At 44.1% G+C, this 27,284-nt stretch overlaps 1 protein-coding gene and 1 non-coding gene across 3 annotated transcripts in view; both read right to left on the bottom strand.

Annotated features, from left to right (window-relative positions):
- ADAMTSL3 (ADAMTS like 3) overlaps window positions 1–27,284 on the bottom strand; it is a 271,063-nt gene that overhangs the window by 18,809 nt on the left and 224,970 nt on the right. Inside the window, exons 20-25 of one of the 2 annotated variants that reach the window (XR_013390636.1) lie at window positions 21,087–22,170; window positions 19,910–20,037; window positions 18,564–18,692; window positions 5,215–5,397; window positions 4,082–4,201; window positions 3,623–3,816 (exon numbers count right to left, since the gene is read on the bottom strand). Coding sequence is in view for 1 of the 2 variants with exons in the window: in XM_077918855.1 (XP_077774981.1) it covers window positions 3,604–3,816; window positions 4,082–4,201; window positions 5,215–5,397; window positions 18,564–18,692; window positions 19,910–20,037; window positions 21,087–22,170 (1,857 nt within the window). In the remaining variant the exon portion in view is untranslated. Of the gene's footprint in view, window positions 1–3,603; window positions 3,817–4,081; window positions 4,202–5,214; window positions 5,398–18,563; window positions 18,693–19,909; window positions 20,038–21,086; window positions 22,171–27,284 lie in introns of both variants that reach the window. The other variant, XM_077918855.1, reaches the window with a different exon arrangement.
- Window positions 26,505–26,573, bottom strand: TRNAA-GGC (transfer RNA alanine (anticodon GGC)). The gene has a single exon. It is a non-coding gene; the product is annotated as a tRNA-Ala (tRNA).

Genomic DNA, 27,284 nt, shown 5'->3' with positions numbered 1-27,284 from the left:
AGATGGCATTTGACCTACTACTCAAGCAGTGCCCCTGAAGACGCCCTAAAAAGTGGGCAGGAACTTTCACTGAACAGGAAGCTTCAGAGAACATTAGTGTGATCTAATGGCCAAACTAGATCCATAAATAGGACGTCCTGCATTTTGAAAAAAGACTGATCTGCAGAAAGCAGAGACTGGATCAGGACTTTGGTTTTAACACAGGGCAGGTCAGTCCTTCACAACTGCTATTTTTATGGTTAAAATCTCACCCCACCGCCTGAAGTGTTTAGTTATTCTGTAGGGAGAAACACACAGGAACCATAAGAATGTGTATGTGTTTGGCCCTGCCCAGTACCATCCAGTGTGGCAGCCACTGTCAGAGCTGTCTTCCTGATACTGGCACCACTGCAGTAGATGGAACAGGGATGAGTCAGGGCAACAGCAAAGTCGAGGCAAGAGCAACAGTTCGACTCACTGCTGCCCTGCCTTGCCCAGGTAAGGAGACCATGTTGGATGTGGATCCTGGAAGATCTGCTCCCTGCCTTGCAGGCCTTTCCCCACCTGGCCTGGGAGGACAGGGCTCTGATTGACTCCAGCTATAAAAGCAGAGGCTGCTGAAGAGGCCAGAGACAATCTTGGCTGTTTCTTAGTGCAGATCCTGATCTTCCACAGCCGCTGCCCGTCATGAGCCACCATTGGCAGGATTGGCAGCAACGGCAGCAGATATGCCCGTAACTTTATTCTCTTGCTAATTATGCTATTTGAAATGTGCATTTTGTATCTGACTTCCTTTGGCAATGCTTTCTTTTGAAACGTTTAAGATAAAAATTATTTTGTTAACTTTGCTGCGCTAAATGTGCATTCCGTAGCTGACCTCCTTTGTTGTGTTTTATTTTGAAATCTTCAATTCTTTAGTTTCCCATTAAATATGGTGTTTCAAACGTATTCTCTGTGTACCTGACTTTCTTCAGTAATGTTTTCTTCTGGATTGTTTTGTTCAGTGTTTATGGGCCAAATCTAGTCCTCTGAATGGTGCCATGTGTGTTAGTTTCTGTTTGTGCCACTGTGCAGAGTCACAAGACTCTGTTTTGCATTCCAGAGATTCCAGGCTATTGGAAGTCTCATGGAAGAGAGGAGACGGATGTGATGTTACTGGTTTCCTGTTCCTTTGCTGTTCAGTTGCTCTCTGCTTTCACAGAGAGAGCATGTGTTTCTTTTCTGTCTGCGTAGTTAGAAATAAAACTCTTTAGCAATGTAGCTCATAAACTTCTCGTCCTTCCCTGCGTGCTGGATACTCTGCGTAATAAGGGAACGTGCCTGGAGTCTCATCAAAGGCTCAGGTTGTTAATCGTGTCGGAGGACTCGACCGGAGGAATCGCTCGGTCGAACCCAAGTCCGACAATGTGGAGCCCCTCGATCGTTCCACACAGCCAAAATGTGGGTCTAGACGAGCAACATTTGTGGCAATGGGATCCTGTAGCATGTTGGGGGGGGGTGCATGGGGTGTTGCCCTGGCACCATTTTGCTGTTCTGGACAGCTAAGGATGTAAACAGCTGTTCTTTTCCATTCTGTATCCATCGCTTGCTGCAGTTTGCCTTCTGCCAAAAGCTACGCGAATTGCAGTGCATTTTTTTTCTGGGGGTACACATACCCCTTAACATTTTGTGTATCTAACTTTGGCCTCATTGAGGGGCAGTATTTCAATATGAGTAGGAAAATGAGAGTACCCCTAAACATTTTTAATGGGGGGGGGGGGAAATCACTGGTTATTTGTCTCTCTGTCTGCTGTGGCAAGATTTCTTAAACTTATGCAATTTACATAATTAATTGCCACTGCTATTATGTTATTTTATTTCATTCATTTCAGTGCAAAGGAAACACAAAGCAAATGGAGGGAGCACAATCAATTATATATCATTTATATATTTCAATTATATATCATTTGCAGGCTGCAAGCAATGAAGAAAAGCGATTCCCATTCCAGAAGGGGGGCGAAAAAGCAAACATGGGCAATTTCTGCTCCCATTTCTTATTTCGTCGAAATTCTCTGACACCCTTATGTAGCACATCGTCATATCACCATAACCAGCTAGCATCATTACATTACTTTTTATATATATAAAAAAGAATCTGGATTAGTTTAATAACTGTCTACTTAAACAAAAACATTGCTCCCCTATTAATTCTGTGCATTAGGGAGTGACAGTCTCCAGCAAAAAGCCTCTTTAAAAAAACTGGGTTACATTTCAAAATGATCCCACCCTGCCCCCTTTCAGACATAATTTAGAAGATGAAGTACGATGCAATGTTGACAGATTTCTATGCAAGCACAGAAGTCGCAAGGTTGCCTTTTCTTTTTCCTTTTTTGGTGAGGGGGGTGGGGAGTTGGTCCCATAACATCCAAGAATAATTGATCGCTCCCAGCTGTGTCCACAGTCTCATTCCCGCAGCACATAATGAATTCTTTAACTTATTGGGTTTTCAGTGATTCCTTATTACTTCTGGCTTTCTTAAAATAATACAAAAGAACCCTTTTCAAAGCAGAAATGCTTACAATTTACTGAGTGCAAGTGTGACTGAAATATTGTATTATATTTATTCTGCCATGAAGATACAGCATAGGGGTTCTCTCCAAACACCCACTGTGCTGCAAAAACCACCCCGTAGCAATATTTCAGACACGTAAGGTGCTCAAATAATGAATCTCCATGACACAATGCATTCTCTCAAGGCAGCCAAAGCCCAAGATTGGGGAAGAATGGGTTTTTCAGATAGTATCAGCCGCAGTCACCTCATAAAAGAATTCAAGGACTGTACTACACGTTACTATTGGTTGTGCAGACATTTTGGACTACAAATCCCATCAGTCTTAGCCAGCATGGCCAATGGTCAGGCATGATTGGAGTTGTAGTCCAGGAACATCTGGAGAGCACAAAGTTAAAGAAGGCTGGTTTGCCTTTATATACAATCCAGTTTAATGATGGGGAAGGAGACACTCCTAGCCTAACAAGATCATGCCATAGAGGCTGGTCGTAATGAAGCAATTAGAAGAGAAGGAGACAGAGCGAAGCCAGTCTCAATGGCAGCCCAGTCTTCTGTTTTGCCCTAACCAGGGACAGTCATTTTGGTGATCTCCAGATGTTGCTGGACTACAGTTCCCATCATTCCTGACCATTGGTCATGGAGGTTGGGGCTAGAGGGATTTGGAGTCCAACATCTGGAGTGCATCAGATTAGCTACCTCTACCCTAAGCTATAACACTTGGGAAGTCTCAAAATGCTTACAGCAGATTCTTGTTGCCTTATGTTGTACAGTGGTACCTCGGGTTACAGACGCTTCAGGTTACAGACTCCGCTAACCCAGAAATAGTACCTCAGGTTAAGAACTTTGCTTCAGGATGAGAACAGAAATCGTGCTCCGGTGGTACGGTGGCAGAAGGAGGCCCCATTAGCCAAAGTGGTACCTCAGGTTAAGACCAGTTTCAAGTTAAGAACAGACCTCCAGAACGAATTAAGTTCTTAACCCGAGGTACCACTGTAATTTGGTACAAACAATCAACAATGCTTAAAGAAGGAAATATAATGAAACTTAATAATTGGGCCATGGAATCTTCAACAAACCTTCCTTCTTGACATTTACCCAGACAGACAATGGCTTGGAACTCGATGATGTCCAACATCTGTATTGTCCACCAAACTGCTCAGAGATAACGTTCACCTCTAGGATACGTCCCCCAACCAGGCTCCTGTGATCAAAGCCTTTCATTTCTTCAATTGGTTGATTTTTGAAGAACCAGCGAATTGTGTTCTTTCTACTGGGATGCACAGGACAACCTAGAAAGCAAGGGCATTTTCCTATGATATTTGGATTTCTTTAAAAAACAGTCTATGAAGTTACATTTCCCAGTTATTCTCATGTGCACCATTTTGGGAGGCTAAGTTTCCCACTCAACCAATCACTTTGTTTTAGACCACATGCTCATATTCTTCCTTGTCATCCAACCCTCTGCTCCAAAGCGTCGACTCATGACAAGCTGGCCCTGTTGCCCCGAATTGACACCTGGCTTCCAACACCGACAAACATATTTGGGAGTCATACCTATCCGCAACAGCTCCCCAGGTACCACGCTAATGTTGGTACCAATCCCAGATGCCATGAGGACACGCTTTCTCCTACTGTTGCCGTATGATCCATTGTTAGGCTTCTGAGATCTTCGTTCTGAGAGGAAAGAGATGTGGGGAGAAAGTATTACTTCCTAGTGCATCTCAGGAATAAGTGTTGCGGATGGTTTCGTAAAGCACACTAAGTGTTTTCTTAGGAATGGTGCAGTGAATTGGATCTGCCTGTTGAGATTTCAGGGTAGAGTGCATAATAATAATAATAATAATAATAATAATAATAATAATAATAATAATAAATTATAATAAATTATTATTTATACCCCGCCCATCTGGCTGAGTTTCCCCAGCCACTCTGAGCGGCTTTCAATCAAGTGTTAAAAACAATACAGCATTAAATATTAAAAACTTCCCTAAACAGGGCTGCCTTCAGATGTATTCAGATGTATTCCAAAAAGAAGATAGCTGCTTATTTCCTTCACATCTGAAGGGAGGGCGTACCACAGGGCGGGCACCACTACCGAGAAGGCCCTCTGTCTGGTTCCCTGTAACCTCACTTCTCGCAATGAGGGAACCGCCAGAAGGCCCTCAGTGCTGGACCTCAGTGTCCGGGCTGAACGATGGGGGTGGAGACGCTCCTTGAGGGATACTGGGCCGAGGCCGTTTAGGGCTTTAAAGGTCAGTACCAACACTTTGAATTGTGCTCGGAAACATACTGGGAGCCAATGCAGATCTCTCAGGACCGGTGTTATGTGGTCCCGGTGGCCGCTCCCAGTCACCAGTCTAGCTGCCGCATTCTGGATTAGTTGTAGTTTCCGGGTCACCTTCAAAGGTAGCCCCTTTGAAGGTAGCATAAGAACATAAGAGGTGCTCTGCTGGATCAGGCCAGTGTCTCATCTAGACCCACCCAGCCCAGCCCTGTCTTCTTCATTTTCCTCAGTAAAAGGTAATTCGGATTTCTTTTTCTCTCTGGGTTTCATCTGCATTATTTAAGTGACTTTGCTAACACGGACAGCACAAGCACAGAGGAGAAAGCAGAAGTGTGGTTCAGGCAGAGAGTCACTGGCAGCTGATGGCACTTCTTGGTACCACTGGGCCTGATTTTGTACTTACCAGCCAATCGGAGAACAGTTGTGGCTATGGCTTGTCCAAGAGCATTGGAGGCTGTGCAAGTGTACATTCCAGCATCTTCATGTGAAACATTCCTAAGGATTAAGGACCCATTTGCAACTGAGAACACTTGAGTTCTTGGGAAGCCTTCGTTCTTAAACCAAGTAACCTCAGGTTGGGGAAGACCTGGGGGGGGGGGGGGGGAATAATAGCAAAGCAAAACTTATTAACCTTTTATTGCTCTAGTTTTGTTAAAAAGTGCAAAAAATACTATGAAATTGGGGAAAACATAGTCAGCCCTTAACAATTAAAGACTGTGAACCCAGATGAATAATTTTTGATTATTTATTTACTATGCTGTTTCACTAGTAATTGCAATTTGACTACTACCAAAGCCTTTCTAAATTTAAGGAATGAAGTGGGACATAGATTATAATTTCAAACACAAGCTGGCATTCATTGGTCCGGTTTGCATGGAACAGTAAGCCATACACCATGGCTGTATATGCACCACACATTTAAAGCACGTGACTTCGCCCCAAAGAATCCTGGGAACTCTGGTTTACCCTTCACATGATCTGTTGGGAGGAAATCATGAGCGCTGGTTCTTCCTTAATGTTAAGCTAGCACACTGGTCTCTTGCCTCCCAATATGACACAGGAAGGGGACCAGGTAAGGCCATGGCTTTCCGTTACAGTGGTACCTCAGGTTACAGACGCTTCAGGTTACATACTCTGCTAACCCAGAAATAGTACCTCGGGTTAAGAACTTTGCTTCAGGATAACAGAAATCACGCGGAGGCCCCATTAGCTAAAGTGGTACCTCAGGTTAAGAAGAGTTTCATGTTAAGAACAGACCTCCAGAATGAATTAAGTTCTTAATCTGAGGTACCACTGTACATGTGAAGTTGTCCTGCTGTTATGAGGAAAGAGCATCTTTAACACACACACACACACACACACAATTACCTTTCCATTACAGATCAGAACCAAACTCTTCTAAACAATTCTGTTAAGTGTCTTCCACAAAGAGGCCCAGGGATTCAGATGTGCCCCCAAGCCCATTTTGCAAGTAGAATGCAAGGACATTGTATGCAGCACACGCACTCACAAATAAATGTTTTACAACTTCCCATAACCCCCAAGTGACAGGAAGATCGGCACAACTTTTTGCAGCTCAATTTGTTTGTGAGAAGGTGAAAGAACGTGTAACATTTTAATATTGATTGTTCTTACATACACTGCTTGAGCACAGGGGAGCAGGCAAGACCAGCCACAGACAGTACTTTCCCCCTTTATAGTGGCATCAGTTTCCCCTCAGCAGCATGTATGCAGGGCCAGCCATAAAACAGAGAACTGTGATTTCTTCGCTGGTCGTATTAAAGATGTTGGTTTCTTTACTGCCATTTGGGAGAGTGATGCAGCTGCCTCAGGCCCGTGGAATTTGTAGGGGGCAACAATAGCACATTTCTGGCTATTCTTCCTGAGCCCCTAGGCACCCCCCACTGTTGGGAGGACAGAGCTATGGGTGCCCTGTCCAGAGCCCCCATAACTGCCCTTGGGTGTGGTGGTGAAGGATGCCTTGACAGCCAGATTCAACCACCAGCCCAATACATGGAATCAAAGGGTGTCCTCTCGTCCTTTGCCTCGGACAGCAAAATGTCTTGGACTGGTCCTGATATCCAGCAAGATCAAAGCCTGGTCGCCACTAGCCAACAATGCTCCTTCAAGCACCATCTAACCACCTGCGCCTTTAAATAAATGTCTGTTAGATAGTTACCTAAAGGAAAACCTAGCAACGTCACCATCAGACAACATAGAACAGCAGCGTTCTGATTCCATTGTCCAGTATAGCATGTATCCAGCGGCAGTTGGTGGGGTCGCATGGGTGGGGACCGCCTTGCTCTCCTGCTTCCCCAGTGCTGCTTAGCAAGAGGGGGAGACATGTGGGGACTTGGAGCAGGGACCAATCTGATGCTCCTGCCGCTGTGTCTGTACTGCCCCTTCCTTTCTTGGTAAGTGACTGTCTTGTGGCATTCAGAAGACGGGAGAGCAAAACCAGCCAACACTGCATATATCCACTGGCTAAGGAACAGGGATATTTTGTAGAGGTACATAGGAAACTGCCTGAGGCTGAGTCAGTATACTTCTTCATCTAGATCAGCTGCTCTGAGCTACAGAATCTCTTAGGCTGAGGACTTTTGCATTCCCTGCTGCCGTGGTCCCTTTTAACTGTGGCTGAACCTGGGGCCCCCTAGCTGCAAACATGCGCTCTAGCAACCCTGAGCTCTGTTCCCGCTCCATGAAACCTAATTATTAGGGCAGACTTGAACACTCTTTTTTTTACAGGTCATTTTGCAAAATTGCTTTTGGGGCAATTTCTCCATGATCCTTGAGAGAGGAAGTTTAGCATCTAAGTCAGAAGCTTAGCACTTTTCTGTCCACACCTCAGGTTTTCTTCTCAGTATAATGTAAACCAGACTTCTTCTTCTTTTGGAGCTTGCTATTTTTATGGAAAATAAAAGTGTCTATCAAAAAAAGCCATCAGAGAAGCGATCAACTCTAACAGGGTTGCCAAACAAGTTAACTTAAGCAATTACTGTCTTCAACTCTAAAATCTGTTTTCTATGTTTCTGTGGGTTTTTTTTTCTTTTAAAGAAAAAGAAGTCAACGAATTATTTAAAAGGACAAGTGATTTAAATGGCAGGTAGTATAAATGTTGCTGAGAAAGAAGCTTAGCCCTATTCGGAGAAGACCTCTTGAAATTAAGAAGAGATTTTGTTTCAGGCCTGAACCCCTTTTGCGGTTGCAGCCCAAATACTTTCAGCCAGCGTTTTGGCACCCTCTCATAACTTTCTCAGTCAAGAGTTAAAATTCCTTATACATGCTGCATTTTCCAAAGTTGCTGCTCACACTACACAAAGGCTAAGGAAGGAACACACATAAAGCCACAGCTAAGTGCCTAAAGTGAAAATAAGACAAGAACCAACAGCACAATAAACGCAATCCTGTTACAGATTTTATACCTTTATGTCCAGTGACTTTGGGTACATACACACCACACATTTAAAGCACGTGACCTCCCTCAAAGAAACCTGTAGTTTAAGGGTGATGGGAATTACAGCTCGGTGAAGGGTAAACTACAGTTCCCAAGATCCTTTGGGAGGAAGCAGTATGTACTCAGCAGCTGGTCAGCATACCTGTCTTGGACCCCAATCCTGAAAATACATTTACTTGATCCCTTCCCAGGTGCAGTTCAAAGGACTGGCATTGACCTTTAAGGCTCTTCAACTTTCTCTGTATGAGCCTTCTAGTGCCATAAGAACATCTTCAGAGGGCCTCCTTTGGGTTTGGGGTGAGGAGAAGGGATGCTTGAAGGATCTGAAATTTGGGGGATCTAGCAACAGCTGACCTGCTGTGCACCTCCTGGACTAGAAGTTAGTTATCCACCTGCTTTCACACTTCACAAATGTTTTGGCACAATTCTTAGCTGGCTAGTTCAAGTCCAGTTACCACAAGGAAGACGGAAGCAGCAACAAGAGCCTTGAAGTCGCCAATCCACAGAAGGCACCTAAAAAGCAGAGTGGACACAGATTGCCTGCATGCTGCTTTTTTGCACTAAGGCGAGATTATTGTATTTCTATTTAAATTACAGTAATTATTTCTAAACCTGCACTTATACATATAAATCAACATGGAATTTTAATGCAAATTTATGTCCTTTTTTTGATCCTCTTGCCTGGTCCTTTTTTTTTTTTTTAGTGACAAGTTGCTGCCACCCTATCTGTTAACATTATATGATAATTAGGGTGCACATTTTCAAGCACGTACAACTCTTAGGGCTGTACCCAATATTCTCTGTGCCCTGGAGCGAAGGCTCTTATGCTAGCAGATAGGTGAATTTTACTGCTGTGCAGCAGAGGAATGAAGCAGCTGCACTAGTGTGAACGTGTTGCACAACAGATTGTACAGTCTATCATGCAACAAAGTTGCCTGCAACCTGCTTATGCATTCTCACGCACAACAACGTTCCACTGGCACAAAACATTTTGCCAGTGGAAGTGTACCACTAAGAAGCTTAGCACTACATTGGATAAAACCTCCACGGTATATCTGAATACAGTGGTACCTCGCAAGACGAATGCCTCGCAAGACAAAAAACTCGCTAGACGAAAGGGTTTTTTTGTTTTATGAGCTGCTTCGCAAGACGATTTTCCCTATGGGCTTGCTTCGCAAGACGGAAACGTCTTGCAAGTTTGTTTCCTTTTTCTTAACACCGTTAATACAGTTGCGACTTGACTTCGAGGAGCAACTCATAGAACGCGGTGTGGTAGCCTTTTTTGAGGTTTTAAAAGACTTTGGTGATTTTTGAAGCTTTTCCAAAGCTTTCCCGACACCGTGCTTTGCAAGACGAAAAAAATCGCAAGACGACAAAACTCGCGGAACGAATTAATTTCATCTTGCGAGCACCACTGTAGTCCTGCTTCTTCTCCAATGTCTGTTTCTACCTTGATTCTAGGATTACTCCTGAAAAACTTGAAATTAAATTTCAAATCAAAATTTTCCATTGTAAATGCAGCCAGTATTCAGCCATCTTTTCTTCCATACTGCCCCAGATCAAATTTGCTAGACATGTCTCTCTACCTTAACCCCTCCACTCTCCCATCTGATGATTTGCTTTTCAGAGTGCCTGTTCCACAGAAGTGCAATTTAGCTTTGAAACCACAAGGCTCGTTTACGGCTAACTATGTGAGATATTGTTTGCATTTACTGCTGCCTACTGAACTAGACCATCAGCCGACTGGGTTTTGTTCATTTCTCCTGTGAGGTTTCCTACAGTAATGATGAAAGCAAATGAATCTGCCACACAGCAGAGAGTTGCCAAGTGGGGGAGAAACCAAGAAAGGCTCTTTTTCCCATGAAATAATAACTGGGGTGAGAGCAGACCAGAAGTGTGCAAGATGCTGGAAGTATAAGTAGGGGTGGGAAACCCTGTAAGTTTTGGTTTCTCTCCGATTCTAATTTTTCCAGTCTTATTGTCAGTTCTCTAAATTTTCACACCAGTTTGCAATGATGATGATGATAATAGCTGATTAAAAATTCATCAGAATTTTAGTCCAAATTTCTTCTTACATGTTTGTATGCAATTTTGTCGAAGAAGAAGAGAAGAAGAGTATGGGATTTGATATCCCGCTTTATCACTACCCTAAGGAGTCTCAAAGCGGCTAACAATCTCCTCCCCCCCCACACAACAATAGATAATCTTTTTGCAAAACAATTCCACACACCCCAATCTAATGCATTTTTGTATGTTAATTCCACCAGCATATGCATTTCTATGCACGCTTTACCTCAGTATATACATTTTTAGATACATTAATTGGCTTGCATTGCAAAATTTAGTGAAGTGGAAATCCCCCCCCCCCCCCACAAAAAAACAACAACCCCGATGTGAAAATTTGGAGAGCCAGACTTAAGACTGGATAAACTAAGAAATCGGGAAATAAAAAACTGGCAGATTCACTCACTCCGAGTCATGAAGCTCGAATCTGGTGAATCTTGAGCCAGTCACTGCCTCTTAGTCTAACTTACCTCACATAGCTGTGAGGATCAAATTAGAAGGGGAGGGGGGAGAACTCTGCATATCTCCTTGAACTCATTTGAGGAAAACTGAGATAGAGATAGCTGTGCAGAGCTGAATAAGATGCCCTCAGAGCCCCTTCCCATTGTTGTGGCTGCTTGTTCTCTTGACCTCTTTCCTTTTGGGACAATCTGCATGCCAGAGGAGAGACCTCTGAACAAGACTGTGGCGTTCGTACGGAGCCCCCGGTCGTCTCACAGACTATTGACCCGTACACCACTTATCCGCTGCCACCAACCAGATCCTCCCCGGTAAAATCACTTCAGCCTCAGTCAGGTTCTCAATTAGTAAAGAAGAGTGTATTTTATTTCAGACACAAACAAACTATTATGGCATTCCAAACATTGTTGCGCTTTACTTTCTTAAGTCTTATTTTCCTCTCTCTATCTCTTCTACCTCCCCTCACTCAAGAACCCACTGCCCTGTCTCTCTATTACCAACTGCCTACCAACTGCTTCTCCAACTGCCTTTCCCAACCAGCCAACCCACTAAAACCAACCAACTACCCACCAACAACTCCCAACAACAACTAACTCAAACCTCGGGCTAAGCCCTTTTATACACAGGTAGACTCTGCCTCCGGCTTTCCTACTGGTCTATATTTTTAACCCTATCTCTCCCCCCTGTTCAAACGTTTTCTAAATGAACGGGCATACGCCACAAAGACATTCTGACAACTAGCCCAGAGTAAAACAAAAAACCAGCCAGGATAGTTTTTCGTTGTGGTTGGCAACTACACACTCAGTACTGAGATTTAATGGTTTCCCTTACCCCCACAATCTTGACAGCAGGGTTCATAATAGATAAAACCCTGACCCTGGACAGAGAAGAGTGGGGGCAACCTGCCAAGTGTCCTACTTTGAAGCAAATTTAATTTGTATTGTTAATGCAGATATCATTTGCTAATAAATATCAAAGTGCGTAACGACATTTCTCAGTTCTAAACATTCCTACTTGAAGTTTTCCTTTGTTTTCATTACATGTCGACTCATAGACTGCAATCCTGCACAGGTCTACTCAGACGTAAGTCCCATTGATTTCATCAGGACTTGCTAACTCGTAAGTGTGTGCAGAACTGGAGTCTCACAGCTCTACCTAGAAAAAAGATTTTCTACCTTAAAAATGCAAAAAGGAAAAAAAACCATAGAGGCTGCATGTAGACAGAAACCTGCTTTTATTTCCTCCAGAAATGTGCATTGCAGGGAGCCTATAAAAGGAATGGTGTTTGAAAACAAATTTCCTCCAAGCGTAAAAGCACAGTAAAATATTACACACTGAACATTTTAAGGCTTACTAATTATTCTTAAAGCTTTGACTTCACTACCCCCCTGAAAAAAACCAGCTGTAGATGCTTGTAGGGTTTTATATAATGTTTTATACTTTCCCCATTCAGGAGCAACCTCAAGCCAAGTCAGAACCAGTGGTATCAACAGAGAGAATATTATCTTGTAAAAGCCTACATTTGGTCCTTAAAGGTAAAGGTAAAGGTACCCCTGCCCGTACGGGCCAGTCTTGCCAGACTCTAGGGTTGTGCGCTCATCTCACTCAAGAGGCCGGGGGCCAGCGCTGTCCGCAGATACTTCCGGGTCACGTGGCCAGCGTGATGAAGCTGCATCTGGCGAGCCAGCGCAGCACACGGAACACCGTTTACCTTCCCGCTGGTAAGCGGTCCCTATTTATCTACTTGCACCCGGAGGTGCTTTCGAACTGCTAGGTTGGCAGGCACTGGGACCGAGCAGCGGGAGCGCACCCCGCTGCGGGGATTCGAACCGCCGACCTTTCGATCGGCACTGAGGCTTTAGAAAACATTTTATACTTTCCCCATCCAGGAGCAACTTCAAGCCAAGTCAGAACCAGTGGTATCAACAGAGAGAATATTATTTTGTAAAAGCCTACATTTGGTCCTTAATTGCACTTATTTTTTGGACGCCTGACCTGATATTCTTCTCATGGAAATATCTTGCTCATACTAAATAAAAGAAGGTGGTATATACAGAAGGTCCTGAAAGTAAACAAGTTGGTTTCTGTGGGAAGGAATCTTTGTGGATTATGGTCTAAAATCAGGAAAAGCAGAAGTGAAATCTGGGAAACCTTCATGAAGTGTCTGAGAACTCTAAAGATGTTTAGAGGAGTTATGTGCACAATTGAATATTAATGTATTTCCCCCTTTTTTGACCAGTAGGTGGCATACCATACATTATAATATAATATATTATAATGCATTATAATATAATATAATTCCAATTTTCCACATTAAGAACGTAAGAAATGGCTGTTGGATCAGGCCAGTGTAGGATTGCTATATGTCCAGAATTTAAAAAAAGCTCAAAAATACATTTTTTTTGCATTGAGATTTCAGGAAGGAAGGAAGGGAGGGAGGAAGGAAAGAAGGAAGGAAGATGAAAGAAAGAAAGAAAGAAAGAAAGAAAGAAAGAAAGAAAGAAAGAAAGAAAGAAAGAAAGCTCAACAGGGCAAAACTAATAAAAGCTCAACCAATAACCAACAACAACAACTATCTATCATGTTACCTCCTACTTGCATTTTCTCTAAACTAAAAAGTTCCAAATGCTGTAACCTTTCTTCATGGCGGAGTCACTCCACCCCCCTTTATCATTTTGACGTCCCTTTTCCGAACCTTTTCCAATTCCACAATATCCTTTTTGAGGTGAAGAAACCAAAACAATTATTTCAATTTAAAGCTTCTCACTATAGCTTTTTGTTTCACTCTCTATTTCAGAGTTTAGATCTTCCCACACCTCCGATTCTAACAGCAATTGTAAAAAAAGAAAAGAACACTCATGGATTTTTTAAATTACACACACACACACAACACACACACACACACACACACAGAGAGAGAGAGAGAGAGAGAGAGACTAAAAAGCATTTGGATTCAGTGATAGAACGAGAGTTCTCCTAACATTTATTCTGAGTGTCCTTGAAGCATGTTTACTGGTTATTTTATCTGTTTGGCCACAGGTCACTTAAAGAGTGCTTACTATAATTAGTAGCAAAGCTTTTATTGTAAACTATAAGGGATTTTTTTCATTTCAATGCATTAATAATAATATTTTTTTTAAAAAAAATCCTGAGGAAAAGCCCCACATTAAGTGGAACGTTTTGGGGCATGAACGGCTTTGTAAGAAATTATTTAGTTGATCATGGGTGAGTTTATGAGATGGAAGGTTGCAGCTGTTTCCCAGACAGTACTGGTACACCTATTTCTTCAAAACAAAGCTTTCATTTGAAATTAGTAATGTTAGCAAATGAACAGCAGGGGGTGCTGTTGTGAAAGTCCGCCATTCCTCCCATGTCCAGTTCAATAAACGATGTGGGGAGAGATAATTAAACCAAACATCTGTAGCTGATGTGTGGCAAGTTCTCCTCACCACTTGGCAGAATGATATGAGCTGTGATCAAAGGTCCGCCTGACTATATGGATGCTCAGAGAGAGGGGTGGGGGCAAAGGAAGAAGAAGAGTTTGGATTTGATATCCCGTTTTATCACGACCCTAAGGAGTCTCAAAGCGGCTAACATTCTCCTTTCCCTTCCTCCCTCACAACAAACACTCTGTGAGGCGAGTTGGGCTGAGAGACTTCAGAGAAGTGTGACTGGCCCAAGGTCAGCCAGCAGCTGCATGTGGAGGAGCGGAGACGCAAACCCAGTTCACCAGATTACGAGTCCACTGCTCTTAACCAGTGCTGCCCCCCTCGACGGGAACTGAAGGAGGCATGGCAAGCACCAGGGGGACACTGGGGGGGCAGGAATGACCCCCTCTCCCACACATTAAACGTGAGCATCTGAACATGCCTACAGAGCACCAAGATGAGAAAATTCACTTGGGGCAGTGTCATAGCTGTCAACTTTCAGATTTGAAAATACAGTGGTACCTATGGTTACATACGCTTCAGGTTACAGACTCCGCTAACCCAGAAATAGTGCTTCAGGTTAAGAACTTTGCTTCAGGATGAGAACAGAAATCGTGCTCCGGCGGCGTGGCGGCAGCAGGAGGCCCCATTAGCTAAAGTGGTGCTTCAGGTTAAGAACAGTTTCAGGTTAAGAATGGACCTCCGGAACGAATTAAATACTTAACCTGAGGTACCACTGTAAGGGATCAGCAGCCTCACCTGTCCCGGGGACAGTCTATGGGATATCTAACAATCCGGGATAGCAGTGGGAAACGGCGCTGGAATAAGGGAATTTCCTGCCAAAAAAGGGAAGGTTGACAGCTATGGGCAGTGTATCTGTCCACCTCGATGCTGTGCTACTAGCCCTTTCCCATTAGCTAAAGTGCTGCTTCAGGTTAAGAACAGTTTCAGGTTAAGAACAGACCTCTGGAATGAATTAAGTACGTAACCAGAGGTACCACTGTAACTGCAGTTGGGACTTAATGGTAATTGTGGTTAACTGAAGATTTCTGGAATTAGTCGCCGAATGCTTGGGAAGGTAAGTTGTTGAATGGGCTGGCATAAGGTTTGATTCTACCTTGCTCGTTAATTAATTTTTATCTTGTTCATTGATCAGAACACACTCCATGTTGTCCACAACTCTTGGAAGCTACCAGTATAAGCAAGCCTTAACAACTAGGTTGTTGTAATGATAATCCTATGTAAACCACTCTGAGCTCCTTGGAGAAAGGGCAGAGCACAATTGTAATAAATAAATGACACAAGTGGTCTCTACAGTAAACACTGTGCACATGCCAAGCAAATGCTTAATTGCTGATGGGAGTGGGGAACCTCTGCCAGTGCAAGAATCACAGCCCGTGTATTAAAAATGAACAGCGCCCAAATCTGTTGGGAAAACAGTCTTTCCAGCAATTCCCCGCCCCCCCTTGTTTGCTTTCAGCAGTAATTCTTCAGTTGCCACAATTTATTTCATACACTGAGGAATCTCCCTTCAAAGTGGCCAAAAGAGGCGTGATTAGAGCTGACTTAACAATTATTTTAAAGGCACAAAACATTTAGGAAGCTTGTGAACTGGGAGCGTTGTTAAATTTGGGTGTGCAAGCTGTGCTGCTGGACCACAACTCCCAACAACCCTTTAGCAACATGGCCTATGGTAACAGGACAAAATAATAATAATAATAATAATAATAATAATAATAATAATAATAATAATAATAATAATTTATTTGTACCCTGCCCATCTGGCTGGGTTTCCCCAGCCACTCTGGGCGGCTTCCACAGAGACCAAAAATACACTAAAATGTCACACATTAAAAACTTCCCTGAACAGGGCTGCCTTAAGATGTCTTCTGAATGTCAGATAGTTGTTTATTTCCTTGACATCTGGTGGGAGGGCGTTCCGCAGGGCGGGCGCCACTACCAAGAAGGCCCTCTGCCTGGTTCCCTGTAGCTTTGCTTCTCGCAATGAGGGAACCGTCAGAAGGCCCTCAGAGCTGGACCTCAGCGTCCGGGCAGAATGATGGGGGTGGAGACGCTCCTTCAGGTATACTGGGCTGAGGCCGTTTAGGGCATTAAAGGTCAACACCAACACTTTGAATTGTGCTCGGAAACGTACAAAAGCCATGGTAACAGGACAAAAGCCACTTCCTGCTACCATTCCCCCCTGCCCGGGTGTTTCCAAAAATATCCCATATTGGAATAATCTGGGTCTATGGGACTAATCTGGGTGATGCATGAAATTACAGTCATTTCTGGTCAAAAGAGAAGGCTGCTTTTCTCTTAACAGATTAATCTGGATTTTACTTCCCAAAAATTGTAAATAAAAAAAGAAAGGGAAGCAGAATGAGGGGCAGCGCCAGTCAGTTTTCATATAATGAAGCCCTCAAATAGCATACTCAGCTATTAAAAACATTCTCAAGCAGAAAGCCCTTTGTGCCAAAGGCAAAATGATACTAAGAAGGCTAAGACCGAGAACACTAACAATATTTTAACACTGACTGTGTGACTTAAGGCAGTTGAATGTGAGGTGCAGTTTGCTCCTGTACAAATGGTTGCCAAAGTAGAGCTGGAAAACATGACTTCACCACAGCAATACCCTTGGTACGGACGGGGAACAACCGAGCTGCATGTCCCAATATCCGTCGGTCTGGCGCCACTATTTTTAAAAGCTATTTGTAGAACTATTTGCATCCATATATTTCTATCGTTATTTTTGGTCTTCTAGATGTAGACTTTCTCTCCCTCCCCTCTCCCCCTTTTTTCTGGTAGCAGTGCAAGGAAAAATGTGTGTGTGTGTGTCCCGCCAAAGTAATGGAAATGGAAATGGCACTGCCGACTTGTTTTAACAATTTGTTTTCAATCGTTCGGAGCTCTGATCCTTTCCAAGTATATGAGTAAGAAATGGGTTTGTACGCACACTTGCTGACTTTGATGAAGCACGACGCAGAGCGCTGGCCTATCCCAACAGTTGGCAACTAGACATTTTCTGTGTGCCTGTGTGATGTTTGAGGATGAGGGGAGACAGGCCAAGTCCTTTGCTCAGGTCCCCAGGGCTCTGTCTAGGTTCCAAGGCCTACCCCTACTATGCCTCCATCACTTCCTGGTTGCCCTGGTAACAGAGGCAGCCTTTGGCAATCTCCTGTTTGGAGGATGGGGTGGGGGTGGGAACCAATGAAGTCCTGCCTGGTTAACGGCCGGCCTACTTAGGCCCCATGTATCAATGGCTGCTAAACCTGATGCATATGTTCTACCTCCACTGTCAGAGGTAGTAAGTTTCTGAATAATGACAGGAGCGGAGAGTGTTATTGTGCTTAGGCCCTGGTTGATCACTGGGGGTCTGGCTGGTCACTGTGAGAACAGGATGCTCAGTGATACAGACCAGATTGGCTTCCTCATCTATATATAGTGGTACCTCGGGTTACATATGCTTCAGGTTACATACGCTTCAGGTTACAGACTCCACTAACCCAGAAATATTACCTCGGGTTAAGAACTTTGCTTCAGGATGAGAACAGAAATCGTGCTCCGGCAGCGCAGCGGCAGCAGGAAGCATTAGCTAAAGTGGTACTTCAGGTTAAGAACAGTTTCAGGTTAAGACTGGACCTCCGGAATGAATTAAGTACTTAACCCGAGATACCATTAACCTCAGATCACGTGTCCTTGCGTATTCATTTCACATTGCGGGGGTCGGGTCCTCGAACCACAATAAGCCTAATACTTTTTGTCTCCTTACTTGCATCTTGTTGGCTACAAACCACAGGCATATTCTGCAACCGGGAGTCCTTGCAGAACTCTCAAGATAGTTATAAGAATGGGCAGTATCCATTATTGCAGTTCGTTGCCATCTGGACAAACCAGAGTCTCAAAAAGCATGAATGGGGTGGGGTGGGGCGACACTGTGCAGACAGAGGAGGAGAGCTGGGAAGCTGAGTTCCTGAGAAACAAAACAGCTGGCTGTGAAGCCAATACTTTTAAGATCTTCTGCAGTTCTAGGGGCTGTTAAACAACGTGGTTAGCCACAGATTGTCTTATGGAAACAAGTTTGTGTGTGTGTGTGAGTTAGTCTGAGAGAGAGACAGAGAGAGATTTTAGTGGATGGGATTGGAAAGGAACAGGGTGCATAAGGGCGACATGCCTAATAAAAATACATGCTCCACGATTAATGTTCTGTTGCTTTTTACTAGTAACATATTTCCCCTTTTCTTTAAAATACTGTCCAAGACTTCAGATGAACTTTTCAGCACAGCATTATGGGGAGGGAAAGAAGGTGGTGGTAGTAGTTTTGGTGCTTATTTTTCTCCTTACCTTTTACTGGACATTGCAGTGCAACACTCACTCCTGTTCTTGCCAGAATTGTACCTCCAACAGTTGCAGAAAAGTTCCGAAGCTCAAAATTTGTGATGTTTGTTACAGAAAACAGTATGGTGGGAGCCTCTGCAAAAGTCAGAATGGGGTGAGGGGAACGAGAAGAAACAATCATTAACTAGTCTGAGAATTCGGACTCTTAAGTCACACTTAGGTGTGACCAAGAAACAATGTAATAAGGGAGGGTCTATGCAGATGGGAGCTCTACGCTGGTGGGTGTTGGGGACGCAGGTGGCGCTGTGGGTTAAACCACAGAGCCTAGGGCTTGCTGATTGGAAGGTCAGCAGTTCGAATCCCCGCGACAGGGTGAGCTCCCCTTGTTCAGTCCCTGCTCCTGTCCACCTAGCAGTGTGAAAGCACGTCAAGTGAAAGTAGATAAATAGGTACCGCTCTGGCAGGAAGGTAAACGGTGTTTCCGTGCGCTGCTCTGGTTTCACCAGAAGTGGCTTAGTCATGCTGGCCACATGACCAGGAAGCTGTCTGCAGACAAATGCCGGCTCCCTCGGCCTATAGAGCGAGATGAGCATGCAACCCCAGAGTCGTCTGCGACTGGACCTAACAGTCAGGGGTACCTTTACCTTTATGCAGATGGGAGCTCTACACAGGTGGGAGTTGCCCATGTCTTACTTTGCTCTTCCTCATTACTACCATTTCTTCATTACCCTTACCTGTTAGTCTTAGTCCCCATCAGTTACCTCTCTCAGCAGTCATGTTTGCCTATCCAAGTAAACTCCACTTACCTGTTCTGGCCCCTGTGAGCCAGTTTTTTAAATCATTCAATTTATGTATCATTTCACATGGCCTGAGGAGTTGCAAAACAATTAACAGGGACAATAGCATGCAAATACACCGTGGAAACACGTTAAAATAAAAGAAATATATGGAAAGTTTAAAAATGTTTTTATATATTCTAAATGCTTTGAAATGTTTTGAGTTGGATTTTAAAATGTTTTGAAACACTTTAAGCATGTTTTGTTTTGTTTGTTTTAAATTGAATTGTTTTTAACCTTCTGATGTTCGTTGCCCGGGACTTTGTTGGAAGGAAGGGCAGGATATATATATATCACCAACAACATAAAAAATGCCCATATAAATCACCAAAAATCAATGACCAAAAACGTCAGACCATTAGTTCTGTTCAAATGTCCAAGAGAATAAAAACATCTTCAACCGGCCTTTTGCATGAATAAAAACAAACACATGCTGTTGGGGAGGGGAAACAGAAAAAGAAATGGGACAATTGTTCATGGTAAAGAAAGTGGGAAAGCAATTAAATTAAATGCTACCTGAATAAAACAGAGGAGAAGATTCTGTGTCAGAACCAAAGTCATTCTCCACCATGCAGCGATACACACCCATTTCTTTCCTGGTCGGGTTCAAAATTTGGATTTTTCCACTGTCTTCCAAAACAACTCTGCAGAAGGTTTAAGGAATAGACAAGATTTAACTAGAGACGAGCAAAATTCATTTCGTTCAACACTGGCCTGCTTTGCATTTCACACTAAGCCAAACTCCCAGGTCATTCTGCTGCTGCACCCAAGGTGTATCCTATAGTTTATACCTAGCTCATGGTTTGCCCAGGTCATTAGTAGGGGCATCAGAGAATTCCAACAAACCCTCATATTGCTGAGGTTCACTTATTTCTCCAAGAATCAAAATGGAAATCAATCCAATTGTGGTTGTTTTCTGTCCACAATCAATATGAATTTGATCACGGGGTGGGATAATGTAATGACAATGTAACTTATGTTGTTAGTTGCATGTAAGTTATGTAATTTTGCTGCAGCAGGCAGTGAGATGAGCGACATAGTTCTGGGTGGAAGATGAACTGCGGCAGAATAGAAGCAGCACTGCATGGGATAAAGGCACGGCAGAATGAAAAACGATGCCTCTTTACATCCTTAAGTCATTGGAGAACAACAGTGGGGCAAGTCTGCATTGTGGGCTTCTCATAGGCATCTAGTTGCCTACTGTGGGAAACAGGATGCTGAGCTAAGTAGGCCTTTGGCATGATCCAGAAAGTATGAAACAGACCAGTATCAAGCTCAAGGAGAACACATGCTTTGCCTTCTGTGTGCATCCTGTTCCCCTACAGTCAAATCTTCCTGGGCTTCTCTTTTCTAACTCTACATCAGCCAAAAAGCACCAACTAGGTTTGCATTTCTTCACAATTCTGAGGTTCATGAATATCATACTCTGTTGAGTAAACAACAGGTCAAATTAATCTCCCATCCCCACTATCTTTAGCCGTGTACCATTAACAGGGCTGGGTTTGAAGTGGACTCTAATTTTGAAAATGTCGATGGCTACCTTTGATGCCCAAAATGAATGCTAATACAGTAAAATGAGTAAGGAGGAGGGATTTTCACAGCTGATTCCTTTTTTATATTGTAATTATTTGACAGTGATATCACATGACTCACTGAGAACAACCACAACAAGCATGGATTCCCTTTTACTTACTTCTCAAAGGACTTTAACTCCATTCCATCTTTCGTCCATGTATACTTAGGGTTGCTAACACCAACAGTTTCACAAAGCAAATGTATAACGTGGGTGTCCTTTGTCAAAAAGACCGTACTCCCAATATGTACGGTTTCCGTTCTGTTCCAAAGAATCTTGTCCCCTTCTTTGCGCCTCACAATAACTGGGGCTTTTTGGCTCATCGTGGATGCATTGCCTTGGGGTTTTGTGCTGAGATTATCAGGCACGTCTGCAGATTTGCCAGGTTTCCTGGAAGGCGGCTTTTTGCCTTGAGGCTCCTTCTGTATATCAGAAGCAGAATGCGGTGGTTTGGACAACTCGGCAATCAACTGGTAGACGAGCTGGGAAGCCAGTTCATCATTGACCTCTCCAGCCTCGACAAGGTGACTCAAATTCTTTATCAGCTCCTCGAAATGTACTGTATCCATACTGTAGGCACCAGGGAGAACCACTGCCTCCAGCCGCTTATTTTTGAATTCACGAGAGCCACGCTCTTCCGCTGAATTTCTCATGCGCGTTTCCAGGTGTCGCAGAAAAGGCTGGTCGTTCACCTGCCCATCGCCCAGATACTGCTCGCTCTTCTGGCTCCACAGTTGCCACATCTGACTCATTTTGTGCCACTTCGCTCCAAAGCTGTTGGCCTCGTTGCGCTCTGTGCTGCTGCTCTCACTGGTGTGCTTACCAAAAGCGGGCGGTTCTATCAGCTTGTTGTCTGTGCCGATGAGCTTAAGGACAAACGTCTCCTGCGCTGAGCCTGCAATACACTTGTACACCCCGATATCCGAAGCCTCAAGACTGTTGACCTTGAGCGATCCCGATTTAGTGACGCCAAGTCGCTTAGAGATCTGGAGGTGCTGCCCGTCTTTCTCCCATTGGATAAGCGACTTTTGGAACCTCCGGACGGGGCACTTAATGACAACAGATGTTTTCGGAAGCAGGTAAGCTCGGCTTCCGATGGTAAAATTTATGCGCTTCTCTTGCCTCGTTTGTATGTAGACTCGGTGGATGCTGAGGATCTGTGGTCCAAGGGAAGCATATTTCCCAAAAAGTTTAGGTTTCATCTCTGAAATGATAAAGTCATAGTGGGGGTGGGTGGAGGTGGGGCGACACATTTGACCAGTTTCTTTCCCATCAATGTTTGTTTCATTTCTGCAAACCTCATTTACCCAGAAGTGCTTCCAGTCATTGTTTGTCTGAACAGAATATTGAACTTGGTAGATCGATATCCTAAGCCCCAAAAAACTTACCGTATTTTCCCGTGTATAAGACGAGGTTTACCCCAAAATTCTTAAAGTTTAAAATTGGGGGTAGTCTTATACACGGAACGTTGCAATTAAATACAGTGGTACCTCGGGTTACATACACTTCAGGTTACAGACTCCACTAACCCAGAAATAGTACCTCGGGTTAAGAACTTTGCTTCAGGATGAGAACAGAAATCGTGCTCCGGTGGCGCGGTGGCAGCGGGAGGCCCCATTAGCTAAAGTGGCTCTTCAGGTTAAGAACAGTTTCAGGTTAAGAACGGACCTCCAGAACGAATTAAGTACTTAACCCGAGGTACCACTGTATACAAATAAATACCGTACATGCTGCCATACATGCTCTGGCTGTTGCAGCTCCTCACAGGGGAGGGGCGCACTGAGGGGCCTCCAGAGTCTGCCCACCCCTCCCACTCAGTCGCCCTACAGCTGGGGGGGGGGTGAGGCAGCGCATAGCCTGCGTGTTCCCAAGGGGCAGAGTGCAGTTCGCTCCCCTGGATGTTTGAGAGTGGAGCAGAAAAAAAATCAATTTGACTTCTACAGTTCCCAGCCGTCGGGGACACGCTCTCGTTCACACTCTCCCTCATGCTAAGCTGCCTGGCTCCGCCGCTGCTCCAGTTGGCCGAGGGGATCGAAGTCATCTCCCCCCTCCATGCCCTGCCCAGCAGAGAAACTGCAGGCCTTGCACCCCTCCTGGGCAACGGCACGCCACCCGCCCGCAACTCCCGAGCCTCCCCCGATCTTCTGCCCTCTTCCCCCTTCGTTTTGACAGATCGGGGGAGGCAGCGAACCATATGTTTCCACCCGTCACCCGTCCCTAGAAAAACGTGAGGGGTGGGAAGACAGTTCTTCTAGCTGTAGGGCGTCTGAGTGGGAGGGGGCAGCCAGACTATGGAGGCCCTGCTGTGTGCCCCTCCCCTCCCTGCAAGGAGCTCAGCGATGGCACCCAGGGCAGGCTGACAGGAGCAGCCGACATTACACAGCTTGCCTCACTGTTTGACGTTTAAAATATTTATTTCTTAATTTTGGGCTCAAAAAATAGGGGTCGCCTTATAGATGGGGGCGTCCTATAGATGGAAAAATACGGTACTTAGAATCAATTCTCACTAATTTCCATGGGACTTACTTCTAAGTGAGAATTGCACCATAAGACTCAAATATCAGTTCACATCTGGACTATCTGAAGATCTTAGTATATTCATCTGTGATTTGGGTAAAAAACAGTAACATGTGTAGGAAGCTAGCTTTCTTCATACAGGGAGTTTTAAAACAGCAGCAACAGGATGGAAGCACATTAGGAAACACTGTGCCCCCACATGCCTTCTGAAATGAGAATTCCCCCTTTCCCCTCTATTTCATAAAGCCGTCGGTGTGTTCTGTGACATCAGCAGCTATTAAATACTTGCCTTCATCTCAGACCTATTTGCATGCTCAGCAACCAACACAACTCAGACCAAGTTTTCCATGCTTAACAGACTTGGAAATAAAGGGCCAAATATGAACATGGGCATGCAGTGATGAGTAATAACCAGCACAGTTACCTGCCAGAAATGAAAGTGGGGGACAGTTCAGAATGTGGGAAGAAAGAGATGAGCACTCTAACAGAGAGACAGAGCGGGAAGCAAGGGGTCAAAGCATGCAAAGGTAAGCAAAGCAATCTGGGAAAGGAAACTGGGACTCACTTTCCGTCATCCACTCATCTGCTCTATACTTTTATTGCCACATTTCCACATGCATTCCCACTACTGACTGGGAATCTCTCTAGTGAATTAAGTCTTGGCTGGTCAGTTATGGCCAATGAGGACAACAGCTGATTTAAGACCTGTGTATTTATCAAGCCGCAGTCAGCTGTTTCATTTCTGCACAAGAAATAAATTGCCTCGGGTTCTGAGTTTATTGAAAGACATGCACTTTATCATAATAACGATGCAGTTCAAAATATTTGTCTCAATGGAAATGCTCCAGCATTTAAATTGTCCCCATTTCCATTTCCAAAAGTCCAGAATGCATAGAGAGCAAGTGTGACTTAAAAATTAAAACATGTTTTAGCTGTCCTGGGCTTACTCCAAACTATTCCAACCAAGTATCAATGCGATACATAGCTATGAATATGCACGGAAGCATCTAAACGGCAAAGCTGTTCGGTCATTCTCCTCCCACCCTTCATCCCTTGATTTTAAAGAAAGATGGCTGGATTTCTTCTCTTTGGCAAAGCAGAGCCATGTCAGTCGGTAGGTCTACTGCATTTGCACAGGTGGCTTGTATGAGAGAAAGAAAAACACATTCCAGTTGGGAAGCAGAAGGACAGGTATTAGGTCTACATTCTATGTTGGCAGGTGCGTTGTAACGCCCCATAAAACAACCACTTCTCAACATCTTTGGAAGAGGCTGTGCTTTGCTCCTCGCTGCCATGAGAGGTGCGGTTGGCAGTGATGGGGAACACAGAAAATCTCAGTTGTAACTCCAGAGTTGTAGAACAAGGTAGCTTGACACCAGATAAGTACCGTGTTTTTCGCTCTATAAGACGCACCAGACCACAAGACGCACCTAGTTTTTGGAGGAGGAAAACAAGAAAAAAAAATATTCTGAATCTCAGAAGCCAGAACAACAAGCGGGATCGCTGCACAATGAAAGCAGCGATCCCTCTTGCTGTTCTGGCTTCTGGGATAGCTGTGCAGCCTGCATTCGCTCCATAAGACGCACACACATTTCCCCTTACTTTTAAGGAGGGGGAAAGTGAGCCTTATAGAGCAAAAAATACGGTAGTTTTGTCCAGCTCACCCTGCAGAACTTCCATGGGCTCAGGCAAAAAGGCCTTTTCTCCATCAGAGTGTATTTTTTCTCCTTTTTCCAGTTACATTTCATTAAATTAAAAAAAAAATCACCTATACATTCCAATACACAATATTTTCTTCTTTTGTTTTGTCAACTTCCCACCCTGTTTTCCCGGGTGTTTTTTTAATTGCTCCCCCTTCCTACACCCTATCTTCTCTGCCTTAAAACCACAATACACAATACCTCTAATTTCTTCTGTGGCTCATAGTTTAAATTCTGCTCACAAACTCATCACACTATAATACTTCTGTAAATAGTCTGAAGAAGCCTTCCATTCTTCCACAAAACAATCACCATTAAGTTCTCTTATTTTAGCTGTTAACTTTGCCAATTCCAGAAAGTGCATTTCCCCCCTTTAAACTGGAGGAAGCATAGCAGCTGTGCTCTGTATAGGGACGGGTCAACAGATCAATTCTGGTTCCCCATTTTCTAATCTTAAATTTAGTTCTCCACATTCGCACATCAGCTTCGATTATTTATTTTTTTAAAAAGATGTCCTTGTGAAAATTCACCAGCATTTTAGCGCAGATTTCCCCTAATATACATATCTTTGTAAAGCACTCCCCCCCCCCCAATATAGCACATTTTTGTATTTTACTTTTGTTAATGCATAATATCTCCTCTACCCTAGTGTATGCCTCACTGTATATATTACTTGGCTGGATAAGTGCATTGCCAAGATTTGGAGAAGTGCAAATTCTGAGTGTTTCGGTTTTCAGTGTAAGGTTTGCGAATTGGGTATGCTGGCCTTTAAATTTGAACTGAATCCATTTCTCCCCCTTTTCCTAACTCTGGATCAAGACCAGGCACTTTGGAGCTTTTTTGTTTTGTTTTTAATGCCCCTAATATAACAGTGGGACGCGTGTGGCGCTGTGGGTTAAACCACAGAGCCTAGGGCTTGCCGATCAGAAGGTCGGCGGTTTGCATCCCCGCGACGGGGTGAGCTCCCGTTTCTCGGTCCCTGCTCCTGCCAACCTAGCAGTTCGAAAGCACGTCAAAGTACAAGTAGATAAATAGGTAAACGGCGGGAAGGTAAACGGTGTTTCCGTGCGCTGCTCTGGTTCACCAGAAGCGGCTTAGTCATGCTGGCCACATGACCCGGAAGCTGTACGCCGGCTCCCTCGGCCAATAAAGCGAGATGCGCGCCGCAACCCCAGAGTCGGTCATGACTGGACCTAATGGTCAGGGGTCCCTTTACCTTTAATATAACTGTGATGTGAGACTTATTGTTCCCTCTGGCTCATCATTATCTACTCGCAGCACCTCTCCAGGGTTTCAGAAAAGGTTCTCTCCAAGCCCTACCTGGACACACCAGGGATCGAACCTGGGACTTCCTGCATGCCAGGCAGATGCTCTACCACTGAGCTATGGCCTTTCCTTTCCCCTAGAGGTCCTTGTGTCCACTAAGCTACAGGCATTTTGACAGGCTGTTAAGACTGTTTTACTCCACCAGGCCTTTGGCCTTGACTGGTTGGTTGTCCGCTCTTCAGGGTGTTTTTTAAGAAAAGCCACAACACATGACTGAGCGATTTCCATCTGGTTTTGCTTGTTCTTTTTCTATTTTATTGTTTCAGTGCTGTCCTTTTACCTGTTTTTAACTTTGCGAAACACTCTGAAAGATGACAGTCAGGAAAAATATATGCAAATCAATAGGCAAATCACTGGGGTTTTGCAGAGGAATGAATTAATACAGTACAATGGCATGTAGCAATGATGTCATGGGACAGATCCTTGGCACACCAAATCAGTAATTCTGCTGAATTTTACAGAGCTATAACTCAGGACTGGTCTGACTAGGTAAGCAACTCAAGTGGTTTTTAAGACTGGTTTTAAAAGACGTTATTTTTATTTAAATACCCCAGCCCTTGGCTAAAGAGCTCAAGGTGCGATTTGTCCTTCATCCTTACAAACAGGTTATCGTAAAAAATATTTTCTCTGTGCCATCTGCACTACCACATTTAAAGCAGCATCGTACCACTTGAAACAGCTGTGGCTGCACCCCAAAGCATTCTGAGGACTGTAGTTTGTTAAGGTTGCTGAAATTTGTTAGGAGACCCCTCTTCCCCAACGCAGAGTTACAATT

The sequence above is a fragment of the Podarcis muralis genome, chromosome 14 (assembly GCF_964188315.1).
Source record: "Podarcis muralis chromosome 14, rPodMur119.hap1.1, whole genome shotgun sequence".
In the NCBI taxonomy this organism is placed as follows: Eukaryota; Metazoa; Chordata; class Lepidosauria; order Squamata; family Lacertidae; genus Podarcis; species Podarcis muralis.
The sequence above is the reverse complement of the archived record's forward strand: the minus strand, read 5'-3'. Positions and strand labels throughout refer to the sequence as shown.